Below are 24,525 nucleotides of genomic sequence, written 5' to 3'. Positions count from 1 at the left end.
TAGCAATTGGTTAGATTGTAATACCATCTGAGCTAAGGAGGAAACCGACTGTCAGGGAGGCCACCCAGGCCGGCTCCTCCGTCAGAGGGGCTGTGGGCTGATGAGTCCGCACAGTGGAAGCCCCTGCATCACAGGCAGAACAGAGGGCCAATTTAGGGTCCCCCTGCCCACACGGTAATTTAACTTGACATTTTGAGCAAGTAAAATATTTTGCAATAGGGCCCTTTCCCTTATCTGTCATTTTTTATAAAGGAAGGCACACCAAACACACAGATTAAAGGGTTAATCTAGCTGTGTAACAGAGAGAATAGAGAGAGATATGTATGCAGAAAACAAATTGTATAACAAGAAACAACTAATCTGTATAATAAAAGTTGTACTTGCAATAATTAAACACCAATTGTTTTGTAGGCAAGCAGGAGACTATAATGTAAACCTTACAGCCTACTTTTTTTTCCACAGAAAATAAACAATATGTGTGTTTAAAGGCAATACTTAGCCCAGGGCCATAAAGGAGAGAAGTCCACGGCAGTCTGTCCAGTGTCTGCTCCCTCAGCTCTGATCTCTCTTCCCGGGCTTCCTTTGGCGCCAGAAGACTGGGATATACCATCTCTCTGTGGAAGGAGGGGGGAACTCTATGTATTAGCTCCCCCCCCCTTCAATAGCTCCAATCGTTGAAAAAAAGAAAAAAATGGAGCGTGACAGGTAGTGGAGACCCCTTTATAGAGGTCTCCGCAGCGACATACCCGGCGCCCTCCTCCTATGCATGAGGGGGGAACCGTGGTATAGCCCCCTTCCCCCTCTTCTCCGTAGCGCTGCTGGCCCGAAATCCAAGATGGCCGCCGCTACTTGCAGATCCGATAACCGGCACTCTATGCCTGTCATGGCAGCGCCGGTTATCGGGGAGGCTGGAGGAGTGCAGCGGTCCATGAGACCGCTTGTCACTCCTCAGTTTAGGCACCCTTTCAGAAAGTTTCCCTGTCAGTGAGAGCCTCTGGCTCCCATCTGACAGGAGAATGCCTGCGCTGCTGGCTGTGAGTGTGTTCTCTCTCATAGAACACACTCCAGCACTGTCACCAGTAAGAAGGATAATAAAAAGTAAAAGAAAGAAATACATTTTTTTAAGATTACACTAGCTATAAAAAACGCTGCCCAACTCCAGGGCACCTGAAAAAAACTGAAGAGTCCAGGGGGATTGTAGAGGGGAGGGGTCTGTCTGCAGTACTAAAACTTAACTAGTTAGGTGCCAACTCCCCCAAGCTCCCTCCACAACCCATGGTAAGCAGTGTCCCCCAGACTGGATGAAAGAGAAAGAGAGCATGCAGAAAACAGAAACAACGCAAGGTAAACACAAAACAACAAAAGGTAAGGGGAGTCCCGCTCATAAGAGTTTACAATCTAGTGAGATTTCCGGTTAAAGTGCAGAAGCGCCCCAGCACCGCCATGTCACCATACAAACTGAACGCCGTTTGCAAAGACCGTTTGGCCAGGAACTGAATGAGATAGTTCCTGACCCTATTGCTGCACACAAGGGCCATCAATGACCGTCACGGTTGTGAGATATAGTTGCGTACAAATAAGATTCATCACTATTATTCTCAATGCTATGGCGGCGGATGTGTTATTTCAAAGCTTAATTTTTAGTTAAGGCATTAATAGACCTAGATTATTGATGCTACAAAATACATCCCAGGGACGTACGTCAGATTATCCAATTGAAAATTCAGACGTACCTGTAGAGAAGTGATGCGATCATAGTGAATCGTGGTCATCTCATTTTCTGTGAGGGCATTCCCAGTCTGGTCATTGATTTCAAAGCCAGTGTAAAATTTTAACATGTCCAGGAGCTATTGAGAGACACACAGTTAGTGAGGATGTAGGATTTAAACTATAACCCAACATCCCTGAGAAAACAACAACATACCTGAGAAAACAAGTGTCCTTCTTGCTCTCGCTGGTAGAGACTGGATAAATAGCAATGAACTACAAGATGAGAGTCATCCTGCACAGTGTTAAACCAGCGACGTGTGGGAAGTAAAGCCTGGGGGATGGAACAGGAATTCATTTACACAATCATCATCAGCTATTTATTTAGCGTTACTAATTCCGCAGCGCTGTACAGAGAACTCACTCACATCAGTCCCTGCCCCATTGGAGCTTACAGTCTAAATTCCCTAACATACACACACAACAGACCGAGAGAGAGACTAAGGTCAATTTGATAGCAGCCAATTAACCTACTAGTATGTTTTTGGAATGTGGGAGGAAACCAGAACACCCGGAGGAAACCCACGCAAACACAGGGAGAACATACAAACTCCACACAGATAAGGTCATGGTCAGGAATCGAACTCATGACCCCAGTATACAATGTGTTTTTGTGATTAAAGGTGTGTTAGAGAAAGACCACAGCACTAAAGATTAGACACATTAAAAAGAAGACAAAACAATAACATAGGCTCATAGACCTAAAATTTGTGGAGGAGTGAGCTCTCCAAGGTTTGCAATGCTTTATAAAGAGAATAAATTAAAAAAAAAAAAACAAAACAAACAAAAAAGTCCAATGTTAATTCAGTCCACCTAGTCAGTCCATAACCAAGCTGCCTTTAAAACAGACACATTCATTTAAATGATTAGCATTTAAAACACCCTGTTCCCGACTGCCCAGGCTTTAGTCAGAAATCCAACATGCAAGCTTGCGCTCATACAGCTGATTGTCTTGGTCACATGATTTTCTCCCAGTCTTAAGATTTGCATTTATTGCTAGTTCCTTTCATGTAAAGTCACACCCCAATTTTGAAACCAGGAAAGATTTGTTTACCTGCTTCCCCCAAGTTAAAGTGCAGTGATATCTTAGATTATTGTTTTAAAATATGTAACAATAATTGTGTATGATTAATATTTAAACCTAGTTCTATCCTCTTCATCCCCGGTGGAACATTAAATAGTAACTAACATACCAGTTTTAATTTGTGCTGCATCAGATACACCGGTAATAAACTAACCAAGTGACATTGTTTTCAATCTATTATTTCTCAGGACAGATAAGTCTTTTCCTACAACATGGAAATAAATATTTTTTCTTTTGTGCATTACATAGGGGGAAAAAACAACACAATTTTCCAGATTTCTCCCAAAACTTAATAAACTGTTAACAAACCAATCATATTTATATGTTGTGATTTCAATGTTTATAATTTGAAATAAAAATCAATAAAAAAAAGGTAAGGAAGTATAAATGGTAGCACTCTAGACCATAACCTGAGTGACGTTTAAACATTATCAGGACATGGCACAAACTGTGATGAAGGTATACATCTCTGATACTAAATGAGGACAAACTATCCTGACTCAACAGATTAAACCATTATATACAATCATAACTGTGCACTCCTTGGAAAGTTCATTATTCAGCCAAAACACTGCTCAAGAATGTCACAAAGTAGGTTATAATCCAATTATTCAGATACTAATAGACTTATACTTGCGCAACACAACATAAGACTCCCATATTTTCCACAAGCAAAAATAACAACAAAAACGTACCTCAAGGTCAATCATGAGCTCTATAAAACGCTCACAGTAATGTATTTTCTCCAGGGAGACAGGACCTGCAGAATAAATGAAAATTTCATCTTAACATCAAACAAACCTTTCACACATTAGGAAACACTGCAAAGTAAACGCAGTATGGGTGGCTGCTTCTGCAGGAATCAGTGATCTCTATGGTAAACAAATCCACAGAACAAGCAGCAGTTGCACCCAGCACTTGGGTGTAGAAGTGCTTACCATAGGGAGCAAGCAGTTCCAGCAGTGTTCTTCACCTAATGAATGCAACTAAATGCATGGCAAGAAAATCACTGTCCCCCTTGGGTGTAAGAGCTATAATGTATCCTTTTTTACACACATATAAGATGACAAAACAAAAACAGCATTAAATATAATCTATAGTCTTGACGAGTCTAACCTGGTGCCATGTAAACTGCATAAGCCTATCCTGGCTGTCTGACAGGACAGATACAGACCAGCAGTGCTGGCAGCTTCTACTATAATCGTGCAGACATGTAGGACCAGTGGTTCAGTACAGAGAAAAGTTTAAGTTCCCGGGAGGTGGACCCCCACCAAAGTTTACATATGATGAAGGGGGGACAGAAGATGGCAGGTGCTAGCTAAAAACAGGGGGATTGTCCAAAAATACCCAAACCCTGTACCCATGTACTTTTGCATGTACAGAAAGTATATTTCCTTTATATATTCTGTACAGTAAGCACCGGACATGTTTTACAAGTGTTAAGAATTACCTGTTGCTTGAATTGATCGGAGCACAGACAGGAACTTTTGTATAAGCTGCCATAAAAATTTCCTTTCCTGGGTGGCTCTGCAATATCCAGGAGAGAAAAGTTAAATTAAGACTCAAAAAAAGGACACAGATACTGTACCAATAATTATAATTGGCTTATACATTTCCAAGCTATGAAGGGACTGGAAACATACTGTGCATACACTTCAGCAGTTCACCATTATCTGTACAAACTATAATTCAGCATTTGCTTGGTCACATTACAAGTCTCACAAGAGGGAAAAAAAACATACAGGAAAATGGAACAACCATGGGCACCACAACAGAGTCTTCATTTTGATACACCTGTAAATTATACTGTTTAATACATGTATACACATTAAACATTGAAATCTTTTGACTTATTTTTCATCCTTTGGGGAAATATTATGTTTACGTACAGTTCTCGTGCTTGTGTGTCCATTTTCTCATCAGTCTTTTTAATTAGGTTGAAGAACTTCCTCAGCTTTTGAGTTTTCGTCAATTCTTGTTCCAGACGAGGCTATAAATGTAACAAGTGATCAGTATACTGGTGGGAATAAAGTCAAGTGCAGGTTTTCCACATATCTGTATATAATTCAATTTAGCCACAAGAAAATAAACTTACAGGCTGCAGGCAGATCCACATGGGTAAGGATATCAGTTGCTGGATTTGTCCACGGATTAAATCAACCTCCTGCAAAAAATGACACATCAGGCACTGGAAATAAACTGCCTCAAAAACGTAGGGAGAGAAACTCGTGTAATAAGAATGAAATGTAAAAAAAAATCAGCCTAATTCAAAATGCAAAAGAAAACAATTTACCAATCAAATTACAATGATCCAATTCACTTGAATTGCAGGTATTATTATTGATTTATAAGGTGCCACAGATTCTGTTGCACTGGATACAGTAAGCAAGTCACAAATAGATGGGATAATACACATAAGTAGCCCATATGAGTGTGAGTAATGCAATGGGGACTCACACAGAATGTAGCAAAAGACATGACAGGACATAGGAGGGAGTCCAACAGTAGACAGACATGATATAATAGGTAGAGAGGACCCTGCCCGTGAGAGCTTATATTTCAGAGGGAGGGGTAGTGAGAGACAGGACCAACTGGGAGAAAATGGAGATTGGGAGTGAAGGAAGAGGAGGTGACGGATAAGATGGTCAGGAGGTGGTAGTACAGACAAGCTTGAAAAGGTAAGTTTAGAGAGAAGATTTGAAGGATTGTGGGTTGGGGGAGTGTCGTGCCAGGCGGGGTAGGGAGTTCCAAAGATTGATGGCAGCACGGCAGAAGTCTTGGAGGTGAGCATGGCAGGACATAATGAGAGATGAATTGAGGTGGAGGTCAGAGGCAGAGTAGAGTGGCCAGGTGGGTTTGTACCTCAAGACAAGGTCAGAAATGTATGGGGGACAAGTGTTAGTAAGTGAGAGTAAGGAGCTTGAACTGAATTCTGAAACAGATAGGGAGCCAATGAAGGGATTTACACAAAGAATTAGCAGAAGAGGAGTGATGGGAGAGGAAGATCAGCCTAGCTGCAGCATCCTGGATGGATTGAAGGTCAGAAAGGTTAGAGACAGGAAGACCAGTGAGAAGGAGAGAGATAGATTTGTCATCATCGTAGAGGTGGTATTGGAGGAAAATTATTGAATAAGTTCAACGAGAAAGGTGGTGTAGAGAGAGAACAACAGAGGGCCAAGGACAGAGCCTTGTGGGACTCCAATAGAAAAAGGAAGAAGGGAGAGGGAGAGTTGGAAGCAGAGACACTAAAGGAGCGGCCAGAGAGGTAGGAAGCAAATCAGGAGAGAGCAGTTTTGCAAACACCAAGGGAGTGAAGGGTGCTCAGGAGAAGAGAATGATCAATGGTGTCAAAAGCAGCACAGAGCTCGAAGAGTCTGAGAAGGGAGAAGTGAACTTTAGACTTAGTTCAGCTTAAGTCATTTATTACTTTAGTGAGGGCAATTTCAGTTGAGTTAAGGGTATAAATGCCAGACTGGAGAGGGCCAAGAAGAGAGTGGGAAGAGAGAAAGCGGGTCAGACGTTTGAAGACAAGTCATTCGAGAATTTTAGAATCAAAGGGAAGCAGAGATATGGGGCAATAGTTGGAGAGAGGTGATGGGTCAAGGAAGGACTTGTTGAGGATAGGGGCTATGAGAGCATGCTTGAAGGACCAGGGGATGATGCTAGATGCGAGAGAGGTTAAAGAGGTGAGCAAGGTGACGACAGTCACTGGGAGAGAGGGAGCGAAAGAACAGGATCAAGAGGGCAGGTTGCAGAAGAAGAGGAAGAGAGAGGATCTCAGACACAGTTACAGGAGGGTAGGAGCAGAGGGTGGCAGAGGGAGTGATAGAGGACAGGCGGAGGGAGGCGAATCTGGCGAGAACAGATATCATTGTGGATAGTCATTTTTGTCTTTGAAGTAGGTGGCAAAGTCGAGAGGCTATGGACAAGGACACAGTAGAGAATTAATGGTATCGAAAAGACGTCGGGGGTTGTTGGACACTGAGAAGATGAGGGATGACAGGGAAGAAATGGGAGCAGAGGGGTTCGAGGGAGGAAGCACAGAAGGTAGGGTCAATGCTGTTAAGGGGGCGCTACGGGCGAGCTACTCTAAGTGAGGGAGGGTGGGCAAGGGGTAAAGAGAGGGTAAAGAAAAGTAGGTTGCTGTCAGATAGGGGGAAGACAGAATAAGAGAAGTTGGAGATGTCACAAAGATGGGAGAGTACGAGGTCCAGTGAGAAGTTGTTCACTGGGAGAGGCCATAGGAAGAAGTGAGAGTTAGAAGTTAGGGACAGCAGGAGAGTCAGTAAAATCCCAGATAATAATAGTGGAAAGATCAGAAGAAAGGAAATGGGAAAACCATGCGGAAAATATATCAAGAAACTTGAAGGAATGGCTAGGGGGACGATAGATGACAGCAACACAAAGGTGGAGAGGGGGAAAAGAAGCGGAATTAGTGAACTTCATAAGAGGGGAAGGAGAGGAAGGGTTCACAGGGGATAACATTGAAGGTGTAGCTAGGAGATAGTAGGACACCTACACCACCTCTCCTTGGTGGTCCCCAGAACAGGGAGTATGGGAGAAGGAGAGTACAGCAGGGGAAGCAGTATCAGAGGAGGAGATCCATGGTTTCAGTATGGGTCAGGAGACCAAAGGAATAGAAGAGGAAGAGGTCTTGAATAGGAGTGAGCTTATTGCAGACAGATCTTACATTCCAGAGTGAGCAGGACAAGGGAAAGTGGGAGGAATGTTGGCTGGATTGGATGCCCGGGGGACAGGGTGATATGTGCAGGGGGGGAGGGGGGGGGGGAGGCGAAAGCTGATGGAGGGGACAAGCTTGGGCTTGTAGTATGGAGTAATGATGTGGGGAGCCATGTGTGGGAATGAGTGGAAGTGTTGAATAGAGAGTTATAAGGTACAGGAGATGTAGCAATTGAGTCATTGCAGAGTCATGAAAAAAGAAAGTGGGCCAAAGTTCAGTCCAAATCTAGTTCAAACTCCAGTTTCAACTAGTCATGCTGGTGATGGAAACTGGCTGCACATACTAGCCTTGTTGAAGAGTATATAAATAATCTATTATTTTATATTCATTTCATAATATATATATGAATTCAGCAATATTTGAATGAGCACAGTGACTGTGCACATACCATCCCTTCCTCCACATGTTAATATGAAACTTGAATACCAGAGAAACAAGATTTGAGCAGTTGGTCAGATTAACATGTGAAAGGCTGTGGTCTGTTTCTTGTGGAAAGGTAAACTCCGCCCACAAGAAAGGTTTTTGATCTCATGTAACAAGGGAAGTGAAGCTCACCTGCTGGATGTTTTTCTACCTGGGAGGACATACATGGCCGAACTTCTGGAATGGAATGGTGGTTTATATAAGGGGCCTGGAGAGGCCATTTATATTAGAACCTGGCTAGCAGGAAAAATGTAGTTGTAAAAGGAGTGTTGCAATGGAAGATGGTTGCTGTGTGGTTCTGTGTTGGTTTAATGTTGTAATAGAGTTTTGTTAGGTTATTTGAGTGGAATTGTCCGAGATCAGATAAAATGGAGTTAGTGAAGTTTTGTCATGGAAGCATTTGTGGTTTTGGCAAAGGTTATTCTTGGAAGGCTAATGGAAATTGCAAATGTTGTGTAACAGAAGTGTATGAAAATAGTTTGTTTTATGCAGTGTAGTGTAAATGTATAGTAAGTGAATGGAAATGGTTGTGTATAGTTTGTTTGTTAGATAGAATGGTGGTGTTGGACAAGTATTTCATGGGAAAGTTAAGAAACAGTGTAGATGGTATTGGAAAGTCTGCTATGCTGCTGTTGATAAGTGTGGCGGAAATTAGGATTTAGATGCATAGCAAGTGATTGGATTGTTCAGGAAGTGGTCAGATTGTTCAATATAACATTTTGTTAGACTGTTGGTTTAAAGGGTAGTTTGTAACTCTGAATCTCTGAAATAATGTGGTTTATTGCTGGAAATGTTGATGTAGTTAATATGGCAGCAAGGTGAAATACCATGTGTTTAGAGCATGCTCAGTTCAGACAATAGAGGAAATGGATCTAGAAGCTCCATGCTAATAAAATGGCTGCCATCTAGAAACTCATGTGAAGGGAATGTGGATAGTGAATAATGGCTGTTGGACTTTGACTGAGATAATGAAATGAAATGATAGAGGGATAAATGTGGTAGAGTATGTGAGAATATTTGGAAGGTTAAAATGTATGCTTGAGTGTGTGTCTCTCTCCCCCCCACAGGTCTCCTCCCTCCACCCCCTACACACACACACACAATGCATTCACACACCTGGAACAATAGGTAAAGCTTGACTCACACACACACACAATGCATTCACACACCTGGAACAATAGGTAAAGCTTGACTCACACACAATGACTTGTATATTTATATAACAGGCAATAAATGTAAAGTATTGCACCAAAATCTATACTTTGTGTAAAATATTGTTACGCTTTTACTGTTTTATAATATATACATAAGTTTTACCATTATAATGTTAATAATACAACACATTTTAAATGAAACTATATTTTGTGCGTAGTTTTTCTTGAAGATATGAGCATAAGCTATTAAATGAATATTGGCCTGTGGATTTAAGGAAAAATAAGAATTATATTTCTTAGGTTAAATCACAATTACCTTTGCGAGGAGTGGGTGGATGGTAATAATCATATATAACGGTATTAAATGGTCATCCATACATTTGCCAGATTATTAAAGAGATTAAAACCCCATAATCACCCTAGAAATCCTTTTACAAGCCTAAGATTTCAGAATCGGACAATAATCAGGTAAAGATTACAAAAAAAAAAAAAAAAGATAGCCACAAGTGGTGAGTATAGTGTCTCCAAAACTACCACAATGCCCAATAATGAACCTACTGACATAGTTATTAATGGACATGCTGGAAAAAATAGTCAGATGATGAAGCAATCAGTCTGTTTGTGAGGTGTGTTTGTAAAAGATCCATATAGGGATCGAGATATTGCACCTAAACATAATAAGTTGATTTTTTTCTGTTTACAGGTAAATCCTTTTCCTCCTCATTTTACCATTAGCCCAGCAAGGAGACAAGACCAACAAGAGAAGAAGGATAAAACACTGGCCCAGCATTTCTGGGTGGGTTTGCCTATATCTCTATGGAACCAGAAAAAAAAAGAAGGAATGGGAAAAGAGAAAAAAAATCCCCTTTGCTCCCTCCAATAGAAGATTGACTGAGAGGAGACACTACAAGCCTGTCAAAAAATAAAAAAAAGAGCATCTGAATAACAACTTCTGTGTTCATCTTTGACAAGTAAATCCATAGACAGCATACCATAAACATTGAATGAATCAAAACCTTAGGGTTCCATGATGTGGACAAATGGACAGCATCTCCAATTCTTGGTAGATTTAATAAAAACTTGAATCCTTAAGTTGAGAAGTCAGCACTGTGCCATGTTGTTAAAAAAACCTAGGATGGGGAGCCGGCAGTTCAGAAACATGCCTTGCTGAGACATCACTAGGAGGAAGGCTACCTCCAAGTGAAGAAGCAAAGCACACATAAAAGGGCTCAAAGGAAGCACCCTGTAGGACCTTCAGAACGAAGTTAAGATCCCAAGGAGAAAGTGGGGACTGAAAGGGTGGTTGAAGACAGCCAATACCTCAAAGAAAAACCTTAGCCAACAAAATGTAAGGAAGCAGAGTAGGCTCTTGAGTAGACAAAGTACCCAAGAAACAATGGTAAAATTGAACTTGGAAGTGGAGGCTGGCGTCCATGGTGACCAGCTGCCAAGAAGGAACAGAGAAAGGTGTCCTTGCCAACAGACAGATCTGATCCATTAGAGAGGCAAGCAAGATATCTGCATGGTTAAAAATTGACCTGTTCTATGAGTGCCTTAGTACTTTCTGGAGAGGGGGCATGTGAAAACTGTGTATAAAGTACCAGTAACCAGTACTTGCATGCAAAATAAAAAGGTTGCAAGTGGGGTTGGTCAGGAGGGTAGAATTAATCTTTGGAGGGAGTGGATCTTGTCCTGAAGAAGAAACATTTGCTGATGCGCCATGTTAAAGGGTAGCACTAGGAACACTATGGAAGTTTATGTACTAGGGACAATTTGGACTGTTGACAAACCAGTCATTTACAATGATTGTTAGTATGGCTAGTTTGAAATGTTGAAGGGCCAGTTCCTTGTAAAGGGATGTAAGGCGAAGCAGAGTCCAGGGATAGTTGATACTCTGCTTCCTTCATTGCCTGATCAATGATCAAAGTTGTTTCATCTTGAATGGCTCCAGAATGGCGCCAGAGAAAGGCACTTCTTGGTGGCTTTTTGGATGGAATACATGACGGAATGAACTGTCCGTCTTGGGGACTAGAACAAGGTTTGAGTAAAAGAAAGAAACAAAAAAAAAAAACCAACACTTCTGGTGTCAGGAAACAGGACAGAAGACTCCTGAACCGCAGAACTGATGGCTTTACTGCACTCTGGAGACCCACAACAACAAAAAAAGCCTCATCAGAGGAAGCTCCAATAATGGTGACAATGCTGGTCACCTAGGAACATGGAGTACTACTCAGTAGGATTCAGCAGGAAATTCTTTTCGGATGAAATCACAAGAGAGAATTTCCATATCTACACTTTAATAAATAGTTATTTATTATGTTGCATAGCCCTCATTTAAACCTATAGTGTACGTTATACTATTAATGTCGTTATAGACAACCCACACACCAGTGTCCAGCACAAAACCATGAATAATATAATTATTGCAGCAATGTTTAGTTATCTAATAATACATTAAATAAATGGTTTCAACATAATGTACACCAGGCAGATAGTTACCAGGCTGTTGAAGCAATGATCTAAGAACAGGAGCAGGATTGTACGTTCATGTAATGAGAAGTCGCTCTCTGATTCTTCAGCCACAGACGCGTCTCTTATACTCTTGAAGAAAAAGGGGAAATGCTCTGGCTTCTTCTTGAAGGTCTAGAAGTTATAGATAAAATTACAGAACAGTTTAAAATCTGATGCATATGAGCACGTACACAAACGAAAATGCTTGTATATCTTTCGGAGGAACAAAAACAAACCATTTGCAGTGATCAATTTTGTGACTAATAAATTGAGTGTGCCTTTTAGAGCACACCTGTTACCCACATACAGTGGAAGCAACCACTGTGTAGACTAATCAAATAGACTTTAAAGTGTAGCCTATTAATTCAAAAGAAGCCAATCATATTAATGAGGCACATAGTGACTGCACTGTAATGCACATTGGTTTAAAAATGTCTGCCTTCCCTGTGCAACAGTTATGCTTTAATTACATTAATCTAAAAAATCCTAAAGCTCTGAATTTATTTTGACCCTTGAAGACTAGGTGAGACAATCTTGATCAGCATTAGAAACATAAGCTATCCATACATAAAATAGATTCTTAAGGAAACTGTGGCTTCATCACTTCATAAACAAAAAGGTATTAAATTACAGTAGTGCTGAAATACTCTGAACGTACTTTGCAGCTGCAAGCTGCATACTTACTCTATTTAGAGTCAACATTGGAATGAAACAACAATTCTAAATAAAGAAATTACAACAGAAATAGAACAAGAGAAAGACTAAACCAAAATCTCTATTGCTAAGGGGAAGGACAAAAAAGAGCCTCTTTTTTGTTAAAGGGCCCTGGCTCCTCTAATCTGTGGGCCCCAGATGATGATGGCTTGAGTCATACAATGTTACATACATGCTGTTCTTACCTCCCAAGCAGAGACATTCTCCCGGAACTTCTCATTCACCATACAGCAGATGGACATTAGGTAGGCTTTACTGGATACCTCTGGTGCATAATTCAACCACAGATAGTTCTCTAGGTATTGACTGTTACAAAAACAAATGAAAAACGTCTTACAATTCATTTCTTAACAAAGATACATTCACAAAAGTGTTTGAAAGAGCACTTTCATCAAAATTGCAAATACAGTCTCTATTTTGTTGTTGGAATAAATCCTGTGCATTGTGGGGCTGCATCTGTTACAATGTAGCTTCTCTCCATCAGCTTTATTTTTTCACCAGTAGCTCATTTATAATAAATTAGCAGATTATGCTATATATAGTCCAAATAGCTTGAGCAATATAAAGCTAATGGTGCAAGAGATCTCACTAAGAGAAACCTACTAAGGCTGTTGCAAATATCTTTCTAATACTGATTACAGGACACTGCCTTGTAGCTAAAAAATAATAATAATAAAAAAACAAAAAAAACAAACAGCAAATATATTTAATATTTTGCATGATAAAAAGAGGATTTATGTACTTACGTTAAATCCGTTTCTCTGATTCCGTCTGGGGGACACTGCTTACCATGGGTTGTGGAGGGAGCTTGGGGAGTTGGCACCTAACTAGTTAACTTTTAGTACTGCCGACAGACCCCTCCCCTCTACAATCCCCCTGCCTCTTCCTCTTCCTGTCAGTTAATTAAAAAGCCCCAAGGAGAAAGGTCAATCAACCAAGAGCATACAGAGGAAAAGCAGAAGGGAGGGATCGCAGTGTCCCCCAGACGGAATCAGAGAAACGGATTTAACGTAAGTACATAAATCCTCTTTTCTCTTTCATCCAGTCTGGGGGACGCTGCTAACCATGGGGACGTTCTAAAGCAGCCCCTTAAGGGTGGGACTACTCTGAAAACCCCGCTCGTAAAGCTCACTACGAGCGAAATTTGCATCCGCGGATGCAAATACATTAAACTGGTAAAATTTTATAAAGGTGTGGATAGAGGACCAGGCGGCTGCCCTGCAAAGCTGGTCTGCAGAAGCCCCATTTCTAGCTGCCCACGACGCCCCTACCGATCTGGTGGAATGGGCCGTAAGTCTCTGCGGCACAGGACGGTTAGTCTTTATGTAAGTTTGCTTGATGGTTGACGTAATCCATCTTGCAATGGACTGTTTTGAGGCTGGCCAGCCTCTCTTATTAGCATCATAAAGGAGACAAACAGAGAATCAGTACGTCTAATCTGAAAAGCTCTTTTGACATAAATGCGGAGAGCCCTAACCACATCTAACTTTTCCATAGACTGTTGATCCGAATGGGTAGTAGATGAGAAGACCGGAACTACAATTTCCTGGTTAAGATGGAAGCCGAAACTACTTTTGGAACGAAGGAAGGGAGGGTTCTTAACACCGCTCTGTCCTCGTGGAAAACCAGGTATGGTTCCCTACAAGACACAGCTCCTAATTCCGAAACCCTACGTGCAGAGGCAATAGCCAAAAGAAAAAGGACCTTCCAGGTCAACCCCTTCAAATCTGCCACAAGTTGTGGCTCAAAAGGAGGCCCTTTAAGCATATCCAGAACCAGGTTGAGATCCCATGGTGCTGTAGGGGGAACATAGGGAGGCTGAATATGCAAGACTCCCTGGAGGAAAGTCCTAATATCTGGTAAATCCGCTAATTTCAGGGAAAAAAAATACTGAAAGAGCCAATACCTGGACTTTTAGGGAACCTAACCGAAGCCCTGCTTCTAGGCCATCCTTCTGGCTCACATCATAGTGTTCACTACGCTGGAGGGAAAAACCTCTAGCCCTCCAGAGGCTGGCTTCAACAGCCATGCTGTTAAACTTAGCTGAGGTAAATTCTGGTGACGGAAGGGACCCTGCAGAAGAAGGTCGTCTCAAGACGGAAGACGGAAACCCTGTCCTTCCGCCATAGAGATTATGTCCGCATACCAGACTCGGCGCGGCCATGAGGGAGCTATTAGAATTACTGGCAGACCGCCCTGCCTTACTCGTCTGAGTAGGCGAGGAAGCATGGGAATCGGAGGAAACAGGTATCCCAACCTGAACTCCCATTACATCGTCATAACGTCCACTGCCACCGCTAAGGGGTCTCTTGCCCTTGCGCAAAACCCGTGAACCTTTCTGTTGTGTCTGGAGGCCATGAGATCTATGTCCGGAAGACCCCACCTCTGAACCAGAGACTGGAAAACTTCCGGATGGAGTGACCACTCCCCCGGCATCATCTGGTTTCGACTTAGGTAGTCCGCCTCCCAATTTCTTATTCCTGGAATGTATTCTGCCAATATTGCTGGAACATATTGTTCTGCCCAAACCAAAATTTGAGCTGCATGCACTCCTGGTTCCTCCTTGCCTGTTGACATATGCCACTGCCGTGGCATTGTCGGACTGAAATTTGACTGGGTGGCCCTGGAGGAGGGACTGGGCCCCCCGGAGGGCCAAAAGAATAGCCTTCAACTCAAGCACGTTTATTGATCGGGCTGATTCCTGAACCGACCAAAGTCCCTGGAGCCGGAGGTGCAGGATTACCGCCCCCCAACCTTTCAGGCTGGCGTCCGTCGTGGCTATGATCCATGGCCATGGAGCGAAGGATCTTCCCACTGTCATGTGATCCTGAATCAGCACCACTGAAGCGATTCTCTCGTCCCTGGAGATAGAGAGATCCTCTGGAGATCCAAACGTAGGTGGGATCCTGACCATTTTGTTAATAGATCCCACTGAAAACATCGAGAATGGGCTCGAACGAAGGGGATGGTCTCGAATGAGGCCACCATCTTTCCCAGCAGCCGCATGCACAAGGGCATTGAGGGGCTGGGAGAAGACAAGACCTGAGTTGTTATACTCTGAATAGAACTGATCTTCTCGACAGGCAGGAACACCTTTTGCTGGCTGGTGTCCATAATGAGCCCTAGGAAAACCGTGCGTTGACACGGAACCATCTGGGATTTCCTTAAGTTTATTAGCCATCCATGGCCCTCGAGAACCGCCAAGGTGAGGGATAAGTGATGATGTAAGCAATTCTCTGTGAAGAATTTGATGAGCAGGTCGTCCAATAAGGCACGACCTGAATTCCTTGAAGGTGAAGACACGCTGCCATAACTGACATGATCTTCGTGAAAAACCCTCGGAGCTGTTGAGAGGCCGAAGGGGAGGGCCCGAAACTGATAGTGGGAGGATCCCACCGAGAATCTTAGGAAAGACTGATGGTGGATCCAAATCGGAATATGGGGGGATGCGTCCTTTAGGTCTATGGACGCCATAAACAGATCCTTCTCTAAGCCGTTTATCACCGACTTTAGGGTCTCCATCCGAAAATTGTCCACCCGTAAGAGCACACTGAGGCCCTTTAAGTTTAGGATGGGTCGAAAGGAGCCGTCCGGTTTCTTGACCAGAAACAGGTTTGAATAAAAACCCCTGTCCTTTCTGGTAATCTGGGACCCTGCAGATAACTCTTTGTGAAAGAAGAGAGGCGACACAATCCTGTATTGCCTGACTTCTTGAAGGATCTCGGGGTAGCGGAGTTATGAAGAAACGATGTGGAACCGGTCCCAGCAGGTCTATCCTGTACCCCTCTGATATAATGCCCCGAATCTTGGGAGGACGCTGCCCACTGTTCCTGAAACAACGACAGACCTCCCCCCACTGGTGCCCCCTCTAGAACAGAGTGGTCGTCAGGATGCAGGCTTCTCCTGGGTCTTAGAGGCCTGGCGCCTAGCTGCAAACGAGGATCTCCCCCTGGCAGAGGAGCCTCGAGAATTGGGCTGTCTGCCTCTAAAGGACTGTCCTCTAGGTAAGGAGGTCCCCCGAAAGGGCTGACGAAAGATGCTGACCCGAGGGTTTCGGCTCCTGCTAGGGAATACCGGCAAGGAAGAGCTTTTACCCCCCGTTGCCTGGGAGATCAGGGTATCCAATTCCGGGCCGAACAAACCTGCTGCAGAAAAAGGAATGGTTTCCACTGACTTTTTTGATTCCGCATCTCCTTCCCAGTATTTCAGTCATAACGTTCTTCTTTGCTGAAATAGACGCAGCCTGAATAAAAGAGGATACAGCCGCTGTGTTCCTGTGGGCCGCCTCATAAATGTACCCCGATGCCTCCTTCAAATGCAAAGCCAGGGGAAGTAAATCAGAGTCCTGCAAGGCCTCTGCCAGCTGGTCTGCCCATGCTTCCATGGCTCAAGCCACCCAAGCTGAAGCAAATGTGGGCCTAAAGGAAGAACCCGCAGCCGCAAATATAGATTTCAGCTGGGATTCCACTCTGCGGTCATTGACATCCTGCAAAGATGCAGAACCTGGAGCTGGAAGTAAAGTGTGCTTGGCCAATCGGGCTATTGGAATATCCACTTTTGGAATACTCTCCCAGCGAACCACATCTTCCTCCTGCAATTGATACAGGGAAGAGAACCTTTTGGGAACAGAGAAGCTCTTATCAGGCTGTTTCCAGGCTCCTTCTGCAATATCCTTAAGTTCTACGGAAGGGGGAAAACGGATAGCCTTTCTTTTGGCCTTCTTAAATAGACTTCTGTCTCTAGGAGTAGTATCCTCCGGTTCTGGGAGGTCCAACGCTTGTCTCACTGCTAAAACCAAATCATTAATAAATTGGCTTTTAGAGCTTTCTTCCTGTCCCAAAGGTTGAACCTGGTCAGGATCAGAATTAATTTCCCCCTCTTCCTCTGAAAACTCCTCAGAGTCTGAAAGGACCATAAGGGTATTATCAGATCTAGGCCTCCTTCTATTAGCAGGCGGAATGTTTGGGGATTCAAGTAACTGGTTTAGTTTATCCAAACCCTTTATAAATGCTGCAGACCATGCCGGTTCTGTGGGAACAGGGGCTTGGTCTGTATGAGAAGAGGAAGGTCCTGGTATAGACATTCCAATAGAACCTGTGTAACAGGGAGGCCCCACTGAGTACTAGTATTATTAGCCACCGAAGTAGCCACAGTAGATAGCAATTGATTAGATTGAAAAACCATCTGTGCTAAAGAGGAAACCGACTGTGTCAGGGAGGTCACCCAGGCCGGTTCCTCCGTCAGTGGGGCTGAAATATGCTGGACCTGCGCAGGGGGGACCCCTGCCTCACAGACAGAGCAGAGTGCCAACGGGTCCTTCTGCAGACAAGGTAATTTTACATTACATTTAGAACATGTAAAATATTTTGCAATAGGGCCCTTTCCCTTATCTGACATTTCTTAATAAAGGAAGGCCCACCAAACACACAGACTTAAATTGTTAAATTTAGCCGAGTAGAGAGAGAGATATAAATGTGTGGAGAGAAAAAAGTAAAACTACAAATAATCAACTAATCTAGATATAAAAGTTGTACTTGTAATATTTTAAACACAATATAATACTTAAGCAAGTAGGAGAACTATAATATAACCCCTACTAGCCCACTTGTACACAGCAATACAGAGTATGTGTTTAAATAAATCAGATACTTAGCCCATAGGCCAAACAGGGGAGAAGTCCAACAGCAGTGTCCTGGTGCCTGCTCCCTCAGCTCTGTTCTCTCTTCCCGGGCTTCTCCTTGGCGCCAGAAGACTAGGACAAACCATCTCTCTCTGGAAGGAGGGGGAGCTCTATGTGTTAGCTCCCCCCCCCTTCAGTAATGCTGCCTCTGCAGCGATTCTGTGTTCAAATAAAAAATTAAAAGTATTATGTGGCAGAGTAGTGGAGACCTCCAGGGGAGGTCTCCGCAGCGGATAATACCTGATGCCCCCTCCTATGTATGAGGGGGGATCCTGGTATAGCCCCCTTCTCCTCTCCTCCGTTTTCCAAGATGGCCGCCGCCAATGCAATATCCGATAACCGGCGCTCTATGCCTGCAGTGGCAGAGCCGGTTATCGGGGAGGCTCCAGGAGTGACAGCGGTCCGTGAGACCGCTTGTCACTCCTAATTCAGGCACCCATTCTTCTTCTCTCCTCCTGTCCCTGTCAGTGAGAGCCGCTGGCTCTCATCTGACAGGGTAGTGCCTGCGCTGCCCTGCTGTGAGTGTGTTCTCTATATTAGAACACACTCCAGCTCTGCCACCTGTAGAAAAAAAAAATTAAAAGAATAAAATAAAAGTTAAAAATTACCAACAGTACTAAAACACTGCCCAACTCCATGGGCACCTAAAAAAAACTGACAGGAAGAGGAAGAGGCAGGGGGATTGTAGAGAAGAGGGCTCTGTCGGCAGTACTAAAAGTTAACTAGTTAGGTGCCAACTCCCCAAGCTCCCTCCACAACCCATGGTAAGCAGTGTCCCCCAGACTGGATAAAAGAGAAATGGCAATTTGAGGCACTGTCACAATAAAGTATATGAAAGATGTTTAATTAAAGAAGATCTACAGGGTTTTTTTCATTAAACATTTATCTCAGCTGTCGCACGAAACAGATCATTTTTGCTGTACAAAGTGAGAAAGAAGTTGGTTGGACAAGATGTGGCTCTGTCATCCTGTAGAATTATACGTTATAGGCTCTCCCAATGTTCGAGTGTCCCAGAAATGGGAAGCCAGTGGTTCTATCAGTTGGTGGGAGAAAGATGCCAGTATTAAAAGGGAGAGGAAGAGAACCTCCCAAAAGCACAGTTCTAATTGGGTGGTGATGGGGTAGAGTTAAAAGTTATTTAATGCCTGGAGTTATCCTCTAACCATACATGTCAATAAATAATTTATAGGGAATTAAGGCTCTCTGTTTTAATTATACTGGCATAGGTTAATCTGCTAAACAGCATAGAAAAATAGACCAGATATAAAAACATGGTATACTTTTGCTTTAAAAGAGCTAAAGCTTTAAACAGATGTTACCTTATATGCAAAAGCCAGAAGTAACATTCACAAATGTATAGGTAAAAGTTTCATGACCTTACCAGAACTGAAGTTATTTGTAATAGAGTTGTGATCGTTGGAGAAATAGAGGAAATTTCTTCTACGCTCAGCAGATTTCCTGACTTGTATTTATAAAAAAGTATTACTTTTTTACAATAATCCACTTTTATAGAATTTATGTAGTTGTGTAAGTACCAGTCAAAGTGAATAAGAAAGCACATCAAGGCAGCAAGTTATGTCACACAGCACAATTGACTTCCATACTGTATGCATAATCAAATATAACATGATCATATGCATTTAACTTATGCCATTGTGTCAATGATAAGTCAATTTTCAATGTCCATTAAACAGCAAGTATAATAATATAAAAAAAATAAAAAAGGACTATGTGTATCTATCTTCAAAATGTATCCCAGTGACTAGAAACTTGAGCATTCAAAAGTTGCTGATGCACAAAATAGTTTTGTTTTTTTGAAAACTCACAGATCATATCTCCATCGTACAACCTACTACATCGTTCTACACAATTTATCATTACTACATTTATCAATACAAACACAGACAATTCTGATCTTTTATGCATTACCAGCCATGCACGTAAAATCTTACTTCCTTAAACTCACCTGAACTCCAACAGCATTATCTTCCTTATAGTAAATCTGTAAAACATGGATAGCCATTAGAACATAAATAAATTAACCACTCAACTAAGGTAGACATAATTTTCAAAAGGGGTGTTTATAATATAGCACCCCCACGTTAAAGCCAAGAAGTCAGTTCCACCCTCCCTACTTCATAAAGCCACGTGCCTTATTGCACAAAACTTGGTCAATGTTTCTACACATCAATGGAGTGTACTACAAGTCTGCCTTCAGTAGAGCTCTATGGAAGCACTATTAGTAGACAGTCATATGGCTTCAGGCAGTAGGAATTCAATATTAAGCAGGGGTTGTCCAAAAATGAAAAACACCTTTAATCTCTAAGTAACAGTATAAAATAACTATACAACAAGCTGAGATGAGAGATATTAACATCAGAAAATGAATGACTTGTGTACACAGAAAAGTCTAGGACATAGAACAATGACAAATAACACTTACCTGGACTTGACAATTTCCTTGACATAAATATCTTCTATTACCTATGGAAAGTTAAAATTAATTTTATGTAAAAACATTAACGACAAATAAAACTGCGCCCAACATTTAAAAGCTGACGTAATGTATGTCTTTCCTCTACCACTCCTGCCCTGACTTTGCCACAGAGTACAATACATTTGCTGTTTGAAGTTTAAGTAGAGCTATAAAAAAAAGTACATAATATGACTCCCCAAATGTACTACTAATTAATGAATAATTTGTCCAGGCATGTAACAACCTAAGCCAGTGTTGGCTAACCTGTGACACTCCAGGTGTTGTTAAACTACAAATCCCAGCATGCTTTGCCAATATATAGCAGCTTATTGCTGGAAGGGTATGCTGGGACTTGTAGTTTCACAACACCTGGAGTGTCACAGGTTAGCCAACACTGACCTAAGCTATGAAGAAAGACCACTTTAGAAGAAATGTGTATAATCATGTCTTCCAGTTCCACAGATATATTAGGATGCATTCAAGAATGATACTAGTTCATAGGTTTGCTATTAAAAGTAACATAACATTTCGGCTGGACACAAACCTACCTTATAATCAAAAGGAAGTTTCTTCTTTGAATGTGGGGCCCAATAGGTTTTGGCCAACTGAAATGAAACAAAAATATGGTAGTTTAAAAACCCATACATTTACTTATTATAAGTATTAAGAATTAAGACTGGTCTCTAAAGCTGAAGTAGATTCTTCTCATTTAATCCCAAGGACTAAATCAGGCTTAGACAACCTGTGGCTCACCTGGTGTTGTGAAACTACAAATCCCAGCATGATTTTCCAGCCGATAGCTGGAAAGTTATGCTGGAACTTGTAGTTTCACAACACCTGGAGGGTCACATGTTGTCCAGGCTTGGCGTACAGACAGTTTTACATTCTGCTGCACAAAAGGTTAGTTAGCAGTGTTACGCATAGCTTGGCAGAAAAGAGGAGAAATATATGTGAAAAGAAAACAAAGTGTTGAGTTTTAATGACAATAGACTAGCATCATGCTGACAATAATCAACTTTCCCTACAGCAGTGTGCATAGTAAAGAAATTGTTGTTTCAGACAGTACGGTGGCATAGTGGTTAGCACTTCTGCCTCACAACGCTGTGTTCGTGAGTTAAATTCCCGACCATGACCTTATCTGGAGTTTGTATGTTCTCCCTGTGTTTGCGTGGGTTTCCTCCGGGTACTCCGGTTTCCTCCCACACTCCAAAAACATACTAGTAGGTTAATTGGCCGCTATCAAAATTGACCCAAGTCTCTCTCTGTCTGTGTGTGAATGTAAGCTCCAATGGGGCAGGGAATGATGTGAATGTCTGTACAGCGATACGGAATCAGTGGCGCTATATAAATAAATGGTGATGATGATGATAACTCCACCTGGCTTGGCACACATGGCATGTTTGCCAGTAGGTCATAATATTTTAACTACTAAAATAATTTTACATGAAATCATACACCTTACAAATAGCAGAGCGATTGGGGCCCGATTGCGAAGGGATCACTATCATTGTCCGAGCCGGGAGGTAGCAGCCACACACAAAAAGCAGCAGCTGGAGTATAAACATTTATTGTACTGCCAGTTTTGTAGAAAAGCGTTTAATGAAACAATTGTCCACCGATTGGAGTAGTTCTGTAGTGACTGTCCGCAGTACATACACAGCTTCTGCAAGCGGGACTTGTTCAGTGCTATCAGGAACAGCTTGTATTAAACAGTATGCTTGTGGCTTAGCATATTTTAGGCATAGGGCTCCATTTTACTGAAAAACCCTTTCACTGGGAAACAAATTAATTAAAGTAGATTTAGACATTACTGACTTTACCCACACACTGCCCTGGCTTTTGACAACTTGGGGTAAATGTATGAAAGTCCGTTTTTTTTTTTAACTCGCCGGAAATCGGCGAGTTTACAGCTAAAATTTAAAGCGGCGCTGGCTTGTAAAGGCAAGCTTGCCTTTAAAAGCCAGCGCCCCTTTAAATTTTAGCTGTAAACTCGCCGATTTCTGGTGAGTTAAAAAAAATGGACTTTCATACATTTACCCCCTCATCTCTACATTAGATTACTTAGCAGAGCTTGTAACAGTGCCTTAAGGAGGAGGAACTTGGTGATTACATTTGTCAATATGGCAGCAATTATTTGTATTTTTAAAATTGCTCTACACAATAGATCCTATATTTGTATATATCCAATTACAAAAATGGCAATGACAAGTGAAATGGCAGTTCAGGATTTCAGTACCATGGCCAGATATACAGTAGTTTTAGATGGTTTAGATGGAAAGCACCTTTACTTCATTAGGAACGAATCATTGACTGGTTTTGACAAGAAACAGATTGACTCTCACATCAGTCTTCAAATATTAGATCAAGCAATTAAGGGAGCAAAGTGTTTAACTAGGTCACTGAGAGGTTTGCTGGAGACCATGGTTAGAATTCCACTGTCAGCTCCTTGTAAACATTGGCAGTCACTTTTGGTATCCACAGGCAAGAAAAATCCAATGCTTAACTGTATGCTTTAATGGCAGTTAAACTATGTTTCATATATAAAAGTAATAAAGTTATTCATTTGGTGTCATATAGTGCATAACACCGATGACAGATTATACTCATTTAAAATAAATAGACACAGACACAGATAACGTCTGCAACAGACATGACCCTGATTAAACTAAGAAGTGTCACTGAGCAGAGTCTCCATCCATCCCCACGCTGGGTTAGAATTGAGTTCAAGCATGAACATATCTCTTATCACCTGGGTGACAAACTCCGCGTTCATCTGCGTTACTGTGGGGGTCGCCATCTTCCGGGCGGGCGGCTGCCCTGCCGGGCGGGTTTCCATGGTAACGTAGAAGATACCCAAATCTTCTGGGGTACAGAATGAAACAAACCCACGGTGCCTAAACCGGAAGTGTTGGCAGGCTGCGAAGGACGTGACGTCAGGACAAAGCTACAAAAACGCAATGTAAAGTGTATGAAAACATCATGTCTCCACTGCCGGAGCCATATTGTTGAAGTCATTGCATCAGAATGGATGCTAATCATAGAAAGATTGTCGAAGCTTTAAACTTGGAATACGCCAATACTGGGAACTTTTCAATAAACTGTTCTTGTGACAATACATCTCTGGTGTCGTAATCAGAGAACTGTAGCACAAATTATGACTGAACTACCAGCACCTGCCAGAAGTGCCGGAGGCTGGCAGAGCATATTGGAAGCTTTAGGTCCACAAGAAACTGTAAAGTTGCAAGTCGTCTCTCTCTGTTTATAGCAGGCCTGTCCAACCTACGGCCCTCCAGGTGTTGTGAAACTACAAGCCCCAGCATGCTTTGCCAGTAGACAACCTGTTGATAGCTGAAAGGGCATGCTGGGACTTGTAGTTTCACAACACCTGGAGGGCCGCAGGTTGGACAGGCCTGGTTTATAGGATCCACTTGTCCCTAATTTTTAAATTCAGTACATGGCTTTGTCGTTGGGAAGTTGACATTGCTCAGTGTGGCCCAAATCATGTATAGTATGATTTGTCTTACAGTTTATGTTGGATACAATGTTCTAATATCTGTTTTTGTATCTTTGCTTTCTACGCTAGCCATTATTTCAAGTTTATTTAAAGGGTAAGAAACTCCATGGTTATAGCATTGCTGGCTAGCAGTACTGGCACCTTTTGTTTAAAACTAACCAGGGCACCATCATGGTTACTCAAGTTTCCTCCAAAAGTCCAAAAACATTCTGAGTGTCAGTGCCAGTACTGATGGGAATTAGTAAACATTCTCTGATTTTACAGTGCTGTATAATATGTTGGCACCAGAGGTCGAAGTGTGCAGATATACGGTGGTACGCCATAGCTCCACTTCTCCTGCTGCCTTCATTGTAAAACTAAAAAATTCTATACAGCTACGTTTCTCATATCATCAGTTTGAAATCTCCATATAGCCAATGGTTGGCAATATATAAATAAAGGATAATAATAATAAAATATTA

The 24,525-nt window shown here is 42.2% G+C and overlaps 1 protein-coding gene across 1 annotated transcript in view; it reads right to left on the bottom strand.

Annotated features, from left to right (window-relative positions):
- AQR (aquarius intron-binding spliceosomal factor) overlaps nucleotides 1-23,464 on the bottom strand; it is an 89,818-nt gene extending 66,354 nt beyond the window's left edge. Inside the window, exons 1-12 of the mRNA XM_075192720.1 lie at nucleotides 23,300-23,464; nucleotides 21,099-21,155; nucleotides 20,518-20,558; nucleotides 20,041-20,076; nucleotides 12,580-12,700; nucleotides 11,669-11,812; nucleotides 4,947-5,015; nucleotides 4,741-4,841; nucleotides 4,302-4,378; nucleotides 3,547-3,611; nucleotides 1,925-2,041; nucleotides 1,734-1,847 (exon numbers count right to left, since the gene is read on the bottom strand). Of these exons, the coding sequence (XP_075048821.1) occupies nucleotides 1,734-1,847; nucleotides 1,925-2,041; nucleotides 3,547-3,611; nucleotides 4,302-4,378; nucleotides 4,741-4,841; nucleotides 4,947-5,015; nucleotides 11,669-11,812; nucleotides 12,580-12,700; nucleotides 20,041-20,076; nucleotides 20,518-20,558; nucleotides 21,099-21,155; nucleotides 23,300-23,386 (1,029 nt within the window). The 5' untranslated portion in view covers nucleotides 23,387-23,464. The remainder of the gene's footprint in view (nucleotides 1-1,733; nucleotides 1,848-1,924; nucleotides 2,042-3,546; nucleotides 3,612-4,301; nucleotides 4,379-4,740; nucleotides 4,842-4,946; nucleotides 5,016-11,668; nucleotides 11,813-12,579; nucleotides 12,701-20,040; nucleotides 20,077-20,517; nucleotides 20,559-21,098; nucleotides 21,156-23,299) is intronic.
- Between the last annotated feature and the right edge of the window lie 1,061 nt (nucleotides 23,465-24,525).

The sequence above is a fragment of the Mixophyes fleayi genome, chromosome 12 (assembly GCF_038048845.1).
Source record: "Mixophyes fleayi isolate aMixFle1 chromosome 12, aMixFle1.hap1, whole genome shotgun sequence".
In the NCBI taxonomy this organism is placed as follows: Eukaryota; Metazoa; Chordata; class Amphibia; order Anura; family Limnodynastidae; genus Mixophyes; species Mixophyes fleayi.
Note: the sequence above shows the minus strand (reverse complement) of the source record. Positions and strands in the feature narration are given on the sequence as shown.